Here is a 16,256-nt window from a genome sequence, read left to right as displayed (position 1 = left end):
TCATCATCAGAACTTCAGAAGTTGCAAGCGTGGCTTAGAGCATGCTGAGGCGATTTCTCTGTCGAACCCCATGTTAGATTAGATTATTCAATTCCACATTCGCACGTCATGACTCATCGTAAGTACAAATCACATCAATTATACGCAAATTTTGGCTTCTCCTCTTTCCAAAGGGGAATATCTAAGCATTCCTCGTTACACACAAATCACATTGCAGTACACTATCAAAAATCATGAACACGTGTTAAAGAACGAATAGATAATTAATGAAGGGATTCGAAAATGGACTAGAATTCGATGCTATTGTTGTTTGAATTTCGTGAGGTTTCATATGTGGATAATACTATTATTATTACTAGCTTTCTTTGCACGCGTTTTCGCGCTTGCGGGAGGGTTTTTTTAAAAAAAAAATTTAAAATTTATTTTAGAATTAAAATAGATAATTGGTAGTTATGTTATATGAAAATAAGATCTATTATATGAATTTTCTTTTAATTTTAATTTTTTTAATATGAAAAAGTGTGAATTTTTCATATATCCTCATTTAATTAATATTTTTAATTCTTAATATTTGCATTAATTAATGATATTTTCTGGTATTTTTAATGTTTCACTATTTTCTGCCTTTTGCTTTATATATATATTATTATTATTATTTATAACAAGCGATATAATTTTATTAAAACAACTGAAAAAAGTACAAAGGGAGTTATCCCATTAGCAGTATGACGGACATGAGTAAATTTCTCAATTGACTTGAGTTAGCCTAAGGGCTGAAATTATATAAAGAGAATCAATCTAAAAAAATACTTGTCTAAAACCCCTATCTTATCTATAGCCTTCATTGTTGCATATTAAGGCAATTTATCAAGAACAAAATTTGCTGCTAATCTTCATGACTCTCTGAGAAAGACTAGACAACCCAGTAAACTCAACAAGTTTTTGGGAATCATGACACAAACTCATAGACAACCCATAAGAGTTTCTGGAATCAAAACTTAAAAACTAAACAAAAACGACTAAAGTAGTAGCAACACATTCCATAAGATGCTTCACACAACCAAAGCCATCCAGATCAAAATAGAGACCAACAGATCTGCAACAAGGAGAGAAGATCATCATGGTTGGTCCCCCAAGGCACCCAGATCTAAAGCTTTCTTGCTCTCTCTCTCATTCTATCTTCCTTCATGCTACTTTACTGTGAATTTTCAACGGGATTAAGGGGGTTTTTAGAACATGTGCATGTGCCTACCTTCGGCTAGCTTTCTCTCTTCTCCTTTAGCCTAGGGTTTACTCAACAGGTAGACTGGGGTTGTTTAATCTATATATTGCTTTAATAATAACATCATTTTAAGTGTAAAAAACACTAATCAGAAAGTATAATCTAGTCATCATTATTCATTTTGCTAGTTGACAAAAAAAAGCAAGAGATAATGTTTATGTGATTTCAATCTATGCTAGAGAGAGACCCACCCCGATTTGATATTTCGACAAAATTATTAGATTCATAATGTTAGAAAGGAATGACTTATCCATTTGGTTTGAACAAATTTATTTTTCTGGGTGAGTTAGGATAGGATTATTTAAACCACATGAAGAATACAGCTAAGGCTTGGGCATGATTATCAGAGACAGTCCATGGGGTGTGCGAGGTGTGCGACCGCACAGGGCCCCCAAAATTTAGGGGTCTCCAAAGTTTTCTAAGTCAATCCATTAAATTAACTAAAACATGAAAATAAAAATGAAATATTAAATATCACCTCACAACACCACATGCAAGGCACCAAAACCAAAACCAAAACCAAAACCAAAATTGAATTGAATATTAATTATCAACAAATTCTACGACTTAGAGAGTAGAGACCCTAATTTAATTCAATTTTCTCTTCCCAACTCTCACACTGCTACTATTCTTTTTATTTATTTATTATGGTTTGAAACCTGTGTTTTCCTCTTCCCGACTCTCAAGCTGTAAAACCATTTTGCACAGGGCCTTCAAAATCAATGGACCAGCTCTGATGATTACATGAGATATATGTACCCGTATCTGTCATGCATGATTATATCAATTTAAAGATATTTAAGAACCCTCCAGAAATTCGATACAGCCGAACGTGTCCTAAAAAATCTCATGCAAGCTTGATTTGGTTAGGTTTGGAAAAAGCCTCACCACCAAGCAAAAGTTCAAAGTAGGAGCAAGATTCTGTAGCTGCCTTTGAAAGAGGGTTGAGACTGAGAGAGATTGAATGGTCCAGATCTGGAGTCTGCAATTTCTTCTAACATTTTTTTCAAAGTTGGATACGATTCCCAGAAACTTGAAAGCGAAGTTATAATTAACATAAATCAATGAAACATCGCCTTTTGCAAATTGCCGTCTGAAAAGTCTTGGTCATTTTAGACTTGTGAACAAGATTACCAACTTTAGCACTTGCGAATGAGATAGATTGAAATCTCCAAGAAAATAATTAAAGGTTGAAGAATGACGCATGCATGTTTCAAATTAAAGGATCAAAGGGATGAAGCTAGTTGTAAATGGGCCCACCAGTGGATAAAGCTCATAGATAATGGTCATCTACATACTAATAAATAAAGAATTACGCGTCATAATAACATATAGATAGATGTACATTAGACCAGTTAATTAAGACAGTGTGATTATTTTGATAATGTGCTCGAATTCGAGATTCGGTTACTCTCCTTGATTATGTTAGCATGTATAACAATGAGATGGGTGAGTATTGACTTCATGCTTGATAGACAGTACATATCAACCGGTAGCTAGTGCTTGTACTATGCCTTAGTATCTTTTGTACTAACAATTTCAATTGGGTAAAACAGGGAGAAAAGGCTAAAAGGCAGATATAAATATATATACACAATCCAACGACTAAGAATCGGTTCCAATCCACTCACGTCAATTTTGGTGCTTTGGTTCTGCCATCTGTGTATTTTTGACTTGCAAATTGCATTGATCATTGCACCTTTTATAATCCGGTGGGTACAAGTTGCGTCACGTGGCAGTTCTGAGACCATTGATAGCATGCAGGTGTTGCAGGTTCCCGTGTCTGTGTCTAAGTATTATTTATTGAATGAGTGATGTAGAAATGGGTGGTTGTAACTTGTAAGTGGAAGAAGAGGAAGAAAGGACTTGGTTTTCGATTTGAATATTTGGGGATGGCTTTGGGATGAAGCAAAAGATGGAGAATCGGGTCCAGGGTAGGGCATGTAAAAAACAAGTACATAACATCTCACTTTCACATGTGGTCCTTCCTCCAAGTTCAGGACCATGTACAGTTGGGGCATGTGACTTTTCTACTAGTACAAAGCTTATCAATTTCCAGTGTCCTCTCCCTCCCAGTATGTTACAGTGGCCCACTGAATATTTCCCTGTTTGGGCTTTTTCATTCCACCTGTTTCCAGTTCAGTTGCTTGGTGGATGGATCGCCTCATTCTTATTTAATTCTACATGTGCATGCAATTAATTGTACTTTCTTTGCTTTCAATTATTTCATTCTCTTTATCAGATATTATGGATGCAACTTCCAACTCCTGCACATCTTTTCTAATACACCACACACGTTACTATCAATTGTTTTTATTTATTTATTTATAACTTTTCATATTAAGATGGACGATAACACATTAATTTGCACACATTACACGTTATTATTAATTATGAAAGATATCATTAAATATCGATTAGATCAGTTAATTAAGATAGTGCGTCACCCATTTCACATTTAAACTTAATATACCTAGCATGAACTTTACTAAATCTTCCCATTACCGATTTATTTTAACCTCAACCTTCTTTCTTTCCACTCAAGTTTGAATCCTGACTATAGTTCGCTAACTCCACCTCTATAAATAAGAATAAATTAAAAAAAAGACATTATAGAATACTTGACCCCAAAAAAAAAACATTATAGAATAGAATATAATAGAATAGAATAGAATGCTGGTCCTCTTTCAAATTTCCAATACCTTGATTGATTCAATAGTTGGCGTGTGGCCTCCTCATCCATGACATGGAAAGAGCTCCATCAACCAAATAGATATTTGACAAAATAATTACTAAAAATATCAAAAAGCAGATGCAGATATTTATTTATTGGCTCCACGGCTCGACGCCACCCGTTACTTCGTGAGCCCCACGACGCCACGAAATATAAAACGACACTGTTCAGTGATCCCTTGTCACTTTCGGCACATGAGCATATCGACTAGCTCACCGGACGTACCGTTGTTTGTCATCAGTTTAATAAATAAAGACTAGGGCGGTGGTGAATCGGTCGCGTGCCTAAGGCGAGGGTTGTGGTTCTTGTAACACGTGCCACGATTTGGATGATGTGGCGACGTGCATGCGCCGAAGCCGCAGAAGCTGACTCAGGCTTGTCTGGGTTTTTCTCGAAAGCTGTGATAGGCACTTTCCTTTTTGTTCTTCTTGTCGGCGCCGTTTCCACGAGTCGGCTATAAGATTCGGCTGGCCAAGTCGTTGGGTTACGCTTCGAGGTAGTTCCACGTACACACGTAGTTTAGGCGAGGTGTCGATTGAGTGTAGGTCCCACAATTTTTATAAAGTTTTTTGATAACCCGAGATGACTTGTTAAATAAGGAGTTAGGTCATCCAATGACTTTTTCTTACTTTAACTTATTACTATCTTTTTTTTTCCCAAGCTTTTTAAATTATATTGAAAAACTTCTATGAAGGGTCTCGGTACTATATCACGTTGTGAGCCGAACTGAATTGAATTATAACAATTAAATTAAATAAGTATCGTGAATGCAATTTAATATGTTATTATTAGACTTATTAAATAGAACAATAATACAAAATATTATGTTTTACGAGTTTAATTTAAAAGAGTGATTCATAATGATAGATTTACACTCATCCACCTCGAGTCACCAAACAACGCCGAAGACCATCAACTTGGCAATTGGCACTTGTACTCATACAAGCAAATCTAAAGGTGGGGTTGACAACTCTTTGCGGGAAAACAAACATATTTTTTCTCCACTCCATTCCATTTTATCAAATTTAAGTTTCAAAATCCTTGATTTAAAAAAAAAACAAAAGTAAGTAGGAATGGGAGTGGCATAGGATGAGTAGGTTTGTTAATTTGTTAATTTTTTCTTCTTCTTTTTGGTGCAGAAAAAGAAAAAAAGAAAAAAAGAAAAGAAAAGTAGGTTTGTGTTTTGCACTTTACCCCATAACATAAAACCCTAGTAACGAAAACCAATAGTAAATTAGTATTAGTAATCTAAACAAGAAAATGAAAAAACAAAATTCGGAAAAGCACTTGGTATTAACAGCATTGCAATAACAGTAAATGCTTCGACATTGAACTGTGATTGGCTGACTGCATAATTTGGAGCCTAAAAAAAGCACTTATCAAGTAAAGCACTTGATTTTGTTGAAGCTTTTACTAAAATAAGCAAAGAAATCGTCAAGAAGAAAAACGACAGCGAAGCCTAAAAGCCTCATACCATTCCCACCCTATCCCAATCCAATTCACAAGCAAACCGATCCAAGCGAGGGAAGTGAAAAATCAAAATTGGTGGGTCCTGAACGGACCTCAAACTCCAGACTTAAATTTAGTTAATTGACAGAATTATTATAGTAGAGATACGTTAAGGTGGGCAACATAAATTTTATTTTTATTTTATTTTTTATTTTAAAATAAGTCCGAGACTTCCGTGAGGGATTTTAAGGCTTCGCCAGTGCCCGCGCCTATCGGCATCTTCCATTTTAAAATTGAATGCCAAATCCTATCTGTGTCTCTCTCTCCATTATATATATAACCTTCCCACAATTCAACTCTCCTACTCATTCCTCAACTTCAAAATCTTAAGGAAAGAAAATACCATTTGCATTTGCACCCACCTAACATTTTTCTTTCTTGGTCCCTCCAAAATTTGATAATCTTCTCTCTCTCGTCCTTTTTCTCATCACCCACCCACCACCACCACCATTCCAACTTTTCTCTCTCTCTCTCTCCCTATCTTTTTCTCATCTCCCAAACAACCATTTTTCTCTCTCTAGAAAATATTAACTAATCTTTGCCTCTTGCCTACTATATATACCACCTCTCACCACATCACTTAAAAATATACTTGCCCACCACCTTTTCTCTCGTTGCTTTGACAACTCTCAATCTCTCTCTCTATATACCTTTTTTCTCTTTGGTGTCTCTCTCTCCCGAAACACAATCCTAGATTTGGGTTTTCTTTGTCCCCTCTGCAACCAAACCAAACCAAACCCACTCTTCATTTTTCTCATTGGTTCACAATGGATAACAGCATCGACCACAATAGGAAACGAGCCCGATATGACTCGGACGACCCAGAAACAAAGCATATCCAACCCGAGTCCAAACTCGTTCGAGTCGACTCGAGTCACTCAGTTGCCTGCTCGCCCGAGTCGGGTTCCACCCTGTTCGACTCGACCAACTCGGAGGTGAACTCGGACGAGTCGTTGACTCCGCAGCCTGTCCGGGTCGACTCGGACGAGTTGGTTATAGAGCCGGAGGAGGTTAAGCTGATCCAAGACGACCTCCTCAACATCCTGGACGACTCGGACGCCGTTACCGACCGTGACCCGGCGATCCAGGACCTTGACTCGGTGATTAAAAGCTTCGAGGAAGAGATACAGGTTGCGGCATTTCCCGTGTCCGAAACGACGTCGTCTCCAGGCGGGTCGTCGCAGCCGGAACTAGGTTACCTTCTAGAGGCTTCTGACGACGAACTCGGCCTCCCTCCGACCAATGGAGGAAGCGAGGACGGAAAGTTGGAGGCCGCTGATTTTACGTCGAGTGGTTCGGAGGCGGTTGGATTGGACGGGATGCTAGGGTTTGAGAACGACATCATTCCGAATTACGACTCGTTTGAGTTGGGAATTGGTGGCGACTGTAACTTGAACAACAATTATAATGGCGGGGCGGAGTACGTGGCATTAGGTGGGTTGTTTGATTACTCGGATGGCGGCGTTTCGGATGTTTCGTGGCGAACCGAATCGCTCTCTGCTCTGTAGGAACGTTTCGGCGGCGAGGCGGTGGGGGGTGTTTTTGTTTACAACCCCGGACCGCTTTGTACCAGGGTACATGATAGACGCGTAGCTGTTTAGATGATAGGATTGTAAACTTGACACAATGTAAAAGACAGAGAACATGGAAAATTTTGAATTTGAACCCAACATGTTGATATTTGTTGCTTCTGCCCCTTAAAAAAAAAGTTGATATTTGTTGGTTGCTAAATTGACATTCGTTTTAAATTTTTGGGTTTGGGGTTGGATTCAAAAACAGAAAACAGAGGGAACAGAAAAGGGGGGAAGGTGGGTAGATCTAATACAGAAATTTCAATGCTTCAAGCAGAGAATACAAACCAACTAGGGAGTAATGTTTTTTGGGTTTATATTATCTCTCGTCAGTGGATTTTGAACAATATGTAATCACTGAATAATACATTATTCAAATGATTTAATGTATATGTCTTTGCTTCTATTTATATTGATGATATTCAATGTTTGTGTTAAGGTGAGATTTCGATATCCCAATTGATAGACGACTTTTCACACATTTCTTGTATACAAAATTATGATTATGTATTGAATAAATTTTTCATGTCTAATTTCACGAGATGGAAATGAATTGTTCGGGAACACTTGGAAATAAATACGAGAGAATGTCATTTTCCCCTCATTTTCATGTTTGGTTTGTACATAATAAATGAAACATTTCTATTTTTTCAACAGTACCGTTGACATTAATAAAAAAAGAAAAGAGACATTAAATGCTTTCCTAAGGGTATGAAATTTCCCAATGCGCGGGGAATCCATATTGCATTCTCAGAAATGCACTTACTAAACATAAGAATGCAATTTCAAATCCATTTATAAGCTCCTAAATCTTGAATCAAATGTGCCCTTATTATTTAGTATATAGAACAATCCCTTAGAGTTTTGATTTTAAAATTTATTCAATCCATAATTTAAAATTTAAAATTTTAGCCCTAAGCAATAATTTCAGTAACAATCGATTAGAAAAATAAAGTACCAATCAATCAAAAGCTGAAAGAAAATTAACAGAAAAATAAAAGTAAATTTATTTATTATTTGGGCTCAGAAGAAGCAAAAAAATATTTGGGCTCCAAAGAAGCAAAAAATATATTTGGGCCTACAGAAATGGACCGGATGGTACAATAAGGAGGCAAACCGGGTCAAGTATATACAAACCAACATCCACTCTCATCCACACACTCTCTCAAAAGATTGCACGGATCAGCTTCTGTTCTGCACTCTCTCTCACTCTCCCCCACTCATGGCTCTAACCATAGCCAACAGTGGAGCTACTGGTGGAGCTAGGCTCCTGTACAGCAGCTCCGCCAGACACCCCTACACCAATCTCTCCTCTCAACGCCACTTCCTCTTCCCTCTCTCCCCCAGAAGGACCCTCCACGTGGTGTCAGCCAAGAGGTTCACGTCCAGAACTGGGAGGTCCGATGGCAAGAACAAGAGAGGCACCACAACCACCAGAGACCAAGAACAAGACCCACTGCGCCTAGAACGGACGGCTGAGATTGAAAACGTTGATGGTGGTGTTTCTGTTGACAATGTTGATGATGGGTATTTCTTGCCTAAGCTTCCGGGTGACGAACCTGACTTCTGGGAAGGTGAAAAATGGGACTTTCTTGGCTTCTTTGTTGAGTACTTGTGGGCTTTTGGTATTGGGTTTGCGGTAGGTCTCTACTCTCTCCCACTCTAGTTAAATTTTGGTCTCTTAATTTGTTGATTTTTGTGTCTCTGCTGTTACGAGTATATGATCACTAGGGCTTTGCTCAATTATAGTTTAATTCAGTTGTAGCTGAAATCCTGCTCAAAGAATGATTAATTTCCACATTTTGTTATGATTTTGCTTCTATACCAGAGTGTTTTCTGGTGATTGTTGGAGAAATGCTCTCCTTCACAAGCAAGGGCCAATGCAACTGTGATTTCAAGACATGCCCTTTTTGATTCTAGCTTTTAACCTTCATGTCTGAAACCACACACTGCTGATTCGAATGATGTTCATAGATTCCTTAACTAGCCAAAAAGCTACCTGCTGGAACTGGTTATATGATGAAAACCTGAAGAAGAAATTCAGGGAGTTCTATTTGGTTGTACTTTTTGTTTATGCAAAGGTTGAGATTAGAAGTTTAATAACAGTTGAGTGAATCTTTTTCCTGAACAAAGTGTAGGGAAATCTAGCTCATAAGTGAATACCACCCTACTTTTGCTTCCACTAACCACCCCTCAAGGCTAATGCTGTTCTATTTTGCTGTGTGTGTGCAGCTTATTGCTTGTTTCGTTGCAGCTACTTCTTACAACGAAGGAGCAACTGATTTCAAGGAGACTCCTGTGTACAAAGATTCATTCCAGTCTCGGGAGTTTTTGGAAGAACCGGAGGCAACTAACCCAGATGTCTTCGAATCCAACCCAACTGAAGTGGCTCCTAGTTTGGAATAGTCTCTGTCATGAAAAAGACATTTACATCTAGTACATGATACACTCCTAGGCAAAGAAACTTTCTGTCAAACTTAATATCTCAATTTGTAAGGTGACGTTCCATATGTAAAACTTCGTTTCTGAATTGTATTTCCCCCCACTATCTTATGTGGTGTTGATCAGAAAGGCTAAGCTAAAGAGATGCAAATGAAGGACATAATTTGACAGTAAAACACTGTTCTTATTCAAATCAATTGAAGTTCCGGTAAACATTTAAACAAAACCATAGTGACATATAATCTCGAGCTGGTTCTAATTAAAAATAAAATAAGAACTCTAAACACACGATAAAAACCCATCCACAGAAAATAGAATCCCGTATGCTCGTATGATCATACTGAAAATAGAACTCCCGTCACTAGGAAACCTCCCATAGCCAGCGCCGCCACCTTGAGGTAACTGCCCATCTTCAATTTGGTGCCAGCACTTGAAGTTCTGCCAAATCCTAACCCCATCATGCTGGGTCTTGGTGCATTTTGAGGCATTGGAGAGGCTGAAACCCAAAGAAATAGAGAATCATAATAAACCCAAGAATTCACGCCTTGAATAGGATTTTTCAATTTACTTTTTTCTTAATCAAAGGAATGAACCTACAAGGAATAGTAAAATGACTAACCTAATTGATGGGTTCTTACTATTTTCTGATAGTTAATTTCTTTTTGGGACACCATTACATACATTAGAAGGATTATACACAAATGTAACAGATGGATGTATTTGCATACCAGCAATTGTAGAGTTAATAGCAGTTGAGTTGGTGTTTGTCCCAAAGGAAACTTGAGAACTAGGTGTGCTAGGAGGCACATGTACCCCTGCAGCAAAACCACACACAAAAAAAGAAGAAGATTAAAACAATGCATAAACATGAAACTGTTTGAAGTTATTCTACTTAACAGAGTTGAAACCAGAATTATCACAGAACCCTCTTGTTTTTAAATTTTTTTTATTTTCCGAAGTCAGAAGTTACCTGAACAAGCAGAGATGTCAACTTGAAGGCTGCAGAGAGCGGGCAGCTGAAGAGCACGTGTGGTGTTGATAGGGAAGGAGCTCAAAGTAGTGTCATTGAGCAAAAGGCAAAGGCAGTCTGGCTGCTGGCTATAGAGCAGCTTGAGGTTGTCACAACATGATTGTGCCGGAGATTGGGAAGTGCCTTGCACAAACGATGCACACGAGGCCAGTGGAAGAAGCCGTGTGGTGCATTGAGCAATGGTAGGGCTTGAGGAGCTGGGGTCTTGTGAAAGGATGGATGGTAGAAGGGAAATGAGAAAGAGTAGCAGAGTCAGAGAGGAAAGGGCAAAAGGATGTTGAAGCAGGGAGCTGTTAAGAGAAGCCATGTTATGTCCTTATGTAGAATAATAATTTGAGATTACCATTTACCAAGGTGTAAATATATGAAATGTTCATGTTTTCAGTGTGAGTTTCATGTATATATGGTGTGTGTGTGTGTGTTATTGTGCATGCATGCAATTTTTGCTCTCTTTTCCAAAAATATGTAAACAGATGAATGTGCTGCATGATTTGAGTGTCAGTTGCTACACGCATGGTGTGTGTTGTTCTGCTTGAACTTCTTGCTCTATTTTCCAACTTTACCAGTCCAAATGACATACAAAACAAACTTGATTGTTCTTCTTCTTCCTAACAATTAAAACTATTCAAACTAACTAAGAGATTCGTACTTGCGAAAGGCCAATTTTCAAGAGATATTGGTCATGATCTGCTGATATTCGAGTTTCTAAAATGATGTGAATTAACTTCTCCTCGTTTAACCATCTAACCCAAATAAGGTATCAAGTAATCTTTAAGGTTAAAACCTCAACAAATCAAACAGAAAAACAATTTACGAAATTAATATGATTGATCAATGTTCCAATTGCTACCTGTAAGTCCTTGCATTATTATGGCCACGGAAAGATGATAAATTTAAACTAATGCAACTAGGAGTTTCCTTTATTAATATGATTGATCAATGTTATAATTTTCGTTTATTGATAAGAGTAGTTTACAACATTATCCACTATTATCCGAGTCTCTATTGATTTTTTGTGAAATTGCCACACCAAAAAGAAAGGAAAAAAACAGAGCTCTCAGATTGATTTACTATGGAAATTCTCTCTTCAATATCTGCTTTGGATATGTTGAAACTAGCAAATTAATATATATATAAAGTATAAACTAATGCAACTAGGAGAGTCCCCTTTTACTAATTTTTTTAATATTAAATCGTATAGCCGACCGGCTATACTGCGTTAAAAAAAACAAGTGTAGCCGATCGGCTATACTTGTTATGACACGTGAATGGCCGGTCCTTTTTATATTTTTTATAAATCGTATAGCCGAGCGGCCATATGCTTTTTATTTTTTAAAATAGTAGAGCCGACTGGCTATACCTATTTTGACACGTGGTAGCGTAATCTCTAGGCGGTCCTCCCTTTAAAAATATATAGTATAGCCGCACGGCGATACTGTTATGATTTCACTGTCTAGCCGCTCGGCTATACTTATTTTGACACCTTATAGCCGCGCGGCGAAACTCGGTTTTTTAAATATTTTTAAAAATGGTATAGCCGTTCGGCTATATGCGGTTTTATTAATTTTTCTTGAAAATAGTATAGCCGCTCGGCTAGACTCGATTTTTTTTTTCTGTATTTAAAAGGAAAATAGTATTGCCGCTTTGAGAGAGAGAGAGAGAGATATATATATATATATATATATTGGGATCCATTTTTTTAAATAAATTTTTCCCCAATTTTCGTTTATCTATAATTGTAGTTTAGAACATTATTCATTACTATTAGGCGATTACTCGAGTCTCTGTTGATTTACTGTGAAATTTTCACACCAAAAAGAAAGAAAAAATTGAACTCTCAAATTGATTTATTATGAAATTTCTCTATCTTCAATATCTGCTTTGGATATGTTGAAACTAACAAATTAATTGTTGATTTTTACAAGGCATTGTAAACAAGTCTGAGTTTCTCGTTCACCTTCTCCATGTAAATTAAATGCTCACTGGCCATAACTTCAAGTTCCCTGCATACCATTGTACTACGATTTCATTGTCCATTAATTCTTTGTACGTCCGTTTTTCAATAAGAAACAGAAGGAAAGAGAAAAAGTGCAAGAAGTTTTCTTTTTTAACCCATCAATGGGGACTGACCATTTTTGTCAACCTAAGTATCAAGAATGCATACGTTATGTATCCCATCTCGCAGTCCTAAAAGCTTTTACAGCTCAAAATCATATAGATCAGATTTCTCAATCAAAATGGTCGTATTCATTTGAAAAATCAACCCCTTCCAACTCTGTTAGTTAGTAGGTGGAACTGAAGTGAAGTAACTTCAATGAACGTGGTTTGTAATATACACACATACACACATTCTCCTGTAACGGTTTATGGTTTATCATTGCTGAGCTTCTAAGATACACACAGCAAAGCCATGTCTCTGACTTTTTGGGTTAAGAAGAAGTTTGCTCCACTAAAAACTCACAAGGGCAGTAATAGGCGGTTACTTCCTCGAACCAGCTCTGCTTCTGCTACAACCTTAGAGGTGCCTCTGGTTGGTTCCCTCTGTCTTACTATTTTCAAACACATTATGGATAGTTTATGGATGTCGGTATGTAGTTCGTGCTTGATTATAATTTTATTGAGCAGATTCCGGGAGTGGTTATAGCTGCTGATTTAGGATGGGGCAAGTGCCAAAGTGGACTTCCCAGGTGATTTCAGATGTTGATGGTAAGAGTTCTTTAAAGCCTTCTATGGAGCCATTACTCGGTTGAAGTTCCTGGTTATGTAACATCCATCATATGTGAGAATGATAATTTATGGAAGCTTATTGCGGGTACCAAACTTTCAATTATACATGACCAATTACGTATAATTTGTTGATGTGGGTTCTGCATTTCTGCAGATGTGGTGTCCATGGTGGTACATCTTCTAGATAAGAAGGTAATGCTCACTCGTAAATCAGTCCATAAAGGATCTCTAAGAAATGTGTCTGCCTTCTGTAGAAAACTGTCTCACAAAGCTTCAAGGATTGCAAGATTTTCTAACCGATTGCTCTTGAAAATCCTTTTTATAATGAATTCATCCATGTAAAAATGCCTGAGTTTTTATGTTTTCTTTGTGTGTATAATATAAGTAAATCCTCAAGCCATGATCACTAAGCTTACAGTTATTTTGTACTATAATAATAGATGTGGTTCATAGTTCCTGCTGCAAGCAGCCTAGAAACTTTTAATCATATGTCTAAGTTACTGTACATTGAATAAAGCAGTTATTGGTTGTCTTATAAAACAAGTAATTGGCAGACTAGTTTATATATCATTAATCACTCGATTGCAGACAGATATGCAGACCAGAGAAATAAAAAAAGTGAAAAGAGAGAATTTTGGAATCCCAAAAAGAAATTCCTAATATTGGAGTCAAATAAACTTTGCATTTCACCCAGATTAAGGCATTAATTGCCAGTTGGAAAAGGTGTTGAGAAAAAGTGATGCCTTTGTGTCGGCATAGGCCCCTCTGGAAGCAAGAAAGTGATGCTCTAGTTAGCTTAGTGCATTTGAGGAACACAAAAGAATGCAAAGAAGTCAAGAATAATGAGAAAAACTAACCACATTGCCAACCTATACATATATATCTTTGCATGGGAAGAATCAGATTCCAAGATGAACAGAACTCCATGAATCAACGGAATTATATATAACCAGCTCATGATACTCGATCGATCCTTTTTCGCTTTCTATATTATTCCATTGCATTATTGGCATTTAATATCAACCTTCTGTTGTTGTCCATTCGACCAATTTTGGATTCTGAAGCAACAATTGCAATACATCTCTCTCTGATCACCATTTCATGACAGACAAGGTATGCTCAAATTGAATTACAATGTCCAATATTATTTCAGTCTCTGATATCTGCATGATCTGATACAAATATTTGATCATGTTCAGTTCTGCTACATGCTGATGAGAATCAATATTGACTGCAATGGTTGCTACAGAAAAGTAAGGAGAGCTCTTCTTGATATGCGAGGTGTGATAGAAGTATCTTAATTTTCTCGTACACAAGTATATATATGTTGTTTCTTAACTAATGATTATATAAATACGCATGTGTAGAGTTGGAGACGCATTTGATAGAGAAGAAGGAGTGCAGGGTGAGCGTGTTCGGCAGATTTATCCCACAGGACGTAGCGATCAAGATAAGGAAGAAGACAAATCGCAGAGTTGAGATACTGGACATACAAGAACTTAGCAGCAACAATAGTAACACCAATGATGAAGAAAACCAAGATTAGCAGCAGACGCCTTTGATCACTTCTTGGAATAATCCCGTATCGCATCCCAACCAAGTTGAAACCACTTGTATGCATGTGTGATGTAAAACTTTTTCTTAAATTTTAGCAAGATTTTCGCTTCAAGTTTAAGTGCATATGCAAGTGGGACTTTTTTTAATACTGAGCTCCCATACGTGCTAATAATTCAAAGGAGTCGGCTGTGTGCACATGATGACGATTTAATTATGAAGCCATAAAAACAGAAATTATGGAGGGCAGAGAGAAGCCTGCAGATGGTGCAAACTGGTTGGTCAAGTTGATTGTCAGTCATATTGCCAAGAAAATAGGCAAGCCAACCATGTTAGAGACGGACTGATCTGGCTGTTGTTGGTTTCTTTTGTTTTTTCTAATTTTAAATACAAGCAATATTAGAGCAACTCCACCCATTTGCTCTTAGTCATGTGAGCTAGGGCAGCTACTATTCACGTGAATAGTGGTTGCCCTTGCAAAATCCGAATTTTGTGTTTACCGTTGCCCTTCTAAGGCGCATTATTCATTTTTTTGTTTTATTCACAATTTTTTTACCTCAATAATTAATTTGGATAATATTTTCGGATAAGATTTACGGGTTTCTACGTGTCAAGACTATTCATAATCGGATAAAATTTCGGGATAAGATTTTTTGGTTCAAATTTCGGATGAATTTCAAAATTCAAAATTCAAATAAATTTTTGGGTTCAAATTTCGAATGAATTTCAAAATTCAAATTTCGGATGAATTTCAAAATTCAAAATTCAGATAAATTTGGGTTCAAATTTCGGATGAATTTCAAATTTCAGATAAGATTTTCATCCAATCAAATCAAGCCACGTGGCATCTCTATCTTGCCAAATTTTTCTATAAAACCAGAGGCTCACCTCATACCTCTCACACCACATCTTTCAATATTTCATTTCTTAGAGTTTAGAATTCATTGCCATTCATTCTCAATGGAAGAATATAGGATATGCTTGGAGAGGCAAGAGAGAGAAAGAAAGGAGAGAAACCGTAGAGCCGATGAAATCAATGAGTTGCAGAGGCAAGTGATGAACAAGTTCTCATAGCAGTGGCAATGGAAGAGGAAGAGAACTAAGGTCGCCGCCGTGGTTCACAAGTCGGCCGTCGCCGGAATGTGGACAGACATAGGCATTCTCGGGTAAGAATCTTTTGGAAGATTATTTTATCCCAACTGCTTTGTACTCTGATGTTGATTTTCGAAGGCGATTTAGAATGCAACCCCATTTGTTCAATAAAGTCATGCATGATATTTGCAATTATGATGCATACTTTGTTCAAAAGTGTGATGCTACCGGGTTTTGGGCCTTCTTACGGAGCAAAGCTTACAGTTATTATGCATGTTGGCGTATAGAGCATCTCACTGATCAGGTGGATGAGGT

At 37.3% G+C, this 16,256-nt stretch overlaps 3 protein-coding genes and 1 pseudogene across 4 annotated transcripts; 3 read left to right on the top strand and 1 right to left on the bottom strand.

Annotated features, from left to right (window-relative positions):
• The first annotated feature begins 5,743 nt into the window (after positions 1–5,743).
• LOC103338800 (uncharacterized) lies at positions 5,744–7,190 on the top strand. Its single transcript, XM_089041200.1, has one exon. The coding sequence runs from the start codon at positions 6,293–6,295 to the stop codon at positions 7,031–7,033; it is 741 nt and encodes a 246-aa protein (XP_088897326.1). The 5' UTR covers positions 5,744–6,292; the 3' UTR covers positions 7,034–7,190.
• Positions 7,191–8,251: 1,061 nt separating this feature from the next.
• Positions 8,252–9,667, top strand: LOC103338801 (AT-rich interactive domain protein). The gene is made up of 2 exons (XM_008242058.3): positions 8,252–8,735; positions 9,329–9,667. Exons 1-2 carry the CDS (start codon positions 8,319–8,321, stop codon positions 9,500–9,502), a joined length of 591 nt encoding a protein of 196 aa, XP_008240280.2. The 5' UTR covers positions 8,252–8,318; the 3' UTR covers positions 9,503–9,667.
• Positions 9,668–9,845: 178 nt separating this feature from the next.
• Positions 9,846–10,923, bottom strand: LOC103338843 (Bifunctional inhibitor/lipid-transfer protein/seed storage 2S albumin superfamily protein). The gene is made up of 3 exons (XM_008242099.2): positions 10,509–10,923; positions 10,267–10,353; positions 9,846–10,034 (listed from the first exon to the last, which is right to left on the bottom strand). Exons 1-3 carry the CDS (start codon positions 10,873–10,875, stop codon positions 9,874–9,876), a joined length of 615 nt encoding a protein of 204 aa, XP_008240321.2. The 5' UTR covers positions 10,876–10,923; the 3' UTR covers positions 9,846–9,873.
• A 3,193-nt stretch (positions 10,924–14,116) lies between these two features.
• LOC107881601 (heavy metal-associated isoprenylated plant protein 25-like) lies at positions 14,117–14,964 on the top strand (annotated as a pseudogene). The gene is made up of 3 exons (XR_016122032.1): positions 14,117–14,408; positions 14,495–14,576; positions 14,663–14,964. The product of XR_016122032.1 is annotated as a heavy metal-associated isoprenylated plant protein 25-like (transcript).
• The last annotated feature ends 1,292 nt before the right edge of the window (positions 14,965–16,256 follow it).

This window comes from Prunus mume, linkage group LG7 (assembly GCF_029339155.1).
Source record: "Prunus mume cultivar Tortuosa linkage group LG7, ASM2933915v1, whole genome shotgun sequence".
Lineage (NCBI taxonomy): Eukaryota > Viridiplantae > Streptophyta > Magnoliopsida > Rosales > Rosaceae > Prunus > Prunus mume.
This window is presented reverse-complemented; position numbering and strand designations above follow the sequence as displayed.

What these genes read in the sequence shown, in the direction of transcription:
- LOC103338800 (XM_089041200.1), top strand. Translation starts at nt 6,293, where the DNA reads ATGGATAACAGCATCGACCACAATAGGAAACGAGCCCGATATGACTCG.
- LOC103338801 (XM_008242058.3), top strand. Translation starts at nt 8,319, where the DNA reads ATGGCTCTAACCATAGCCAACAGTGGAGCTACTGGTGGAGCTAGGCTC. An exon ending in CTTTTGGTATTGGGTTTGCG is followed by an intron (nt 8,736 to 9,328) that starts GTAGGTCTCTAC and finishes GTGTGTGTGCAG; the next exon opens with CTTATTGCTTGTTTCGTTGC.
- LOC103338843 (XM_008242099.2), bottom strand. Translation starts at nt 10,875, where the DNA reads ATGGCTTCTCTTAACAGCTCCCTGCTTCAACATCCTTTTGCCCTTTCC. An exon ending in TGACATCTCTGCTTGTTCAG is followed by an intron (nt 10,354 to 10,508) that starts GTAACTTCTGAC and finishes GTTTTGCTGCAG; the next exon opens with GGGTACATGTGCCTCCTAGC. An exon ending in TATTAACTCTACAATTGCTG is followed by an intron (nt 10,035 to 10,266) that starts GTATGCAAATAC and finishes TTTGGGTTTCAG; the next exon opens with CCTCTCCAATGCCTCAAAAT.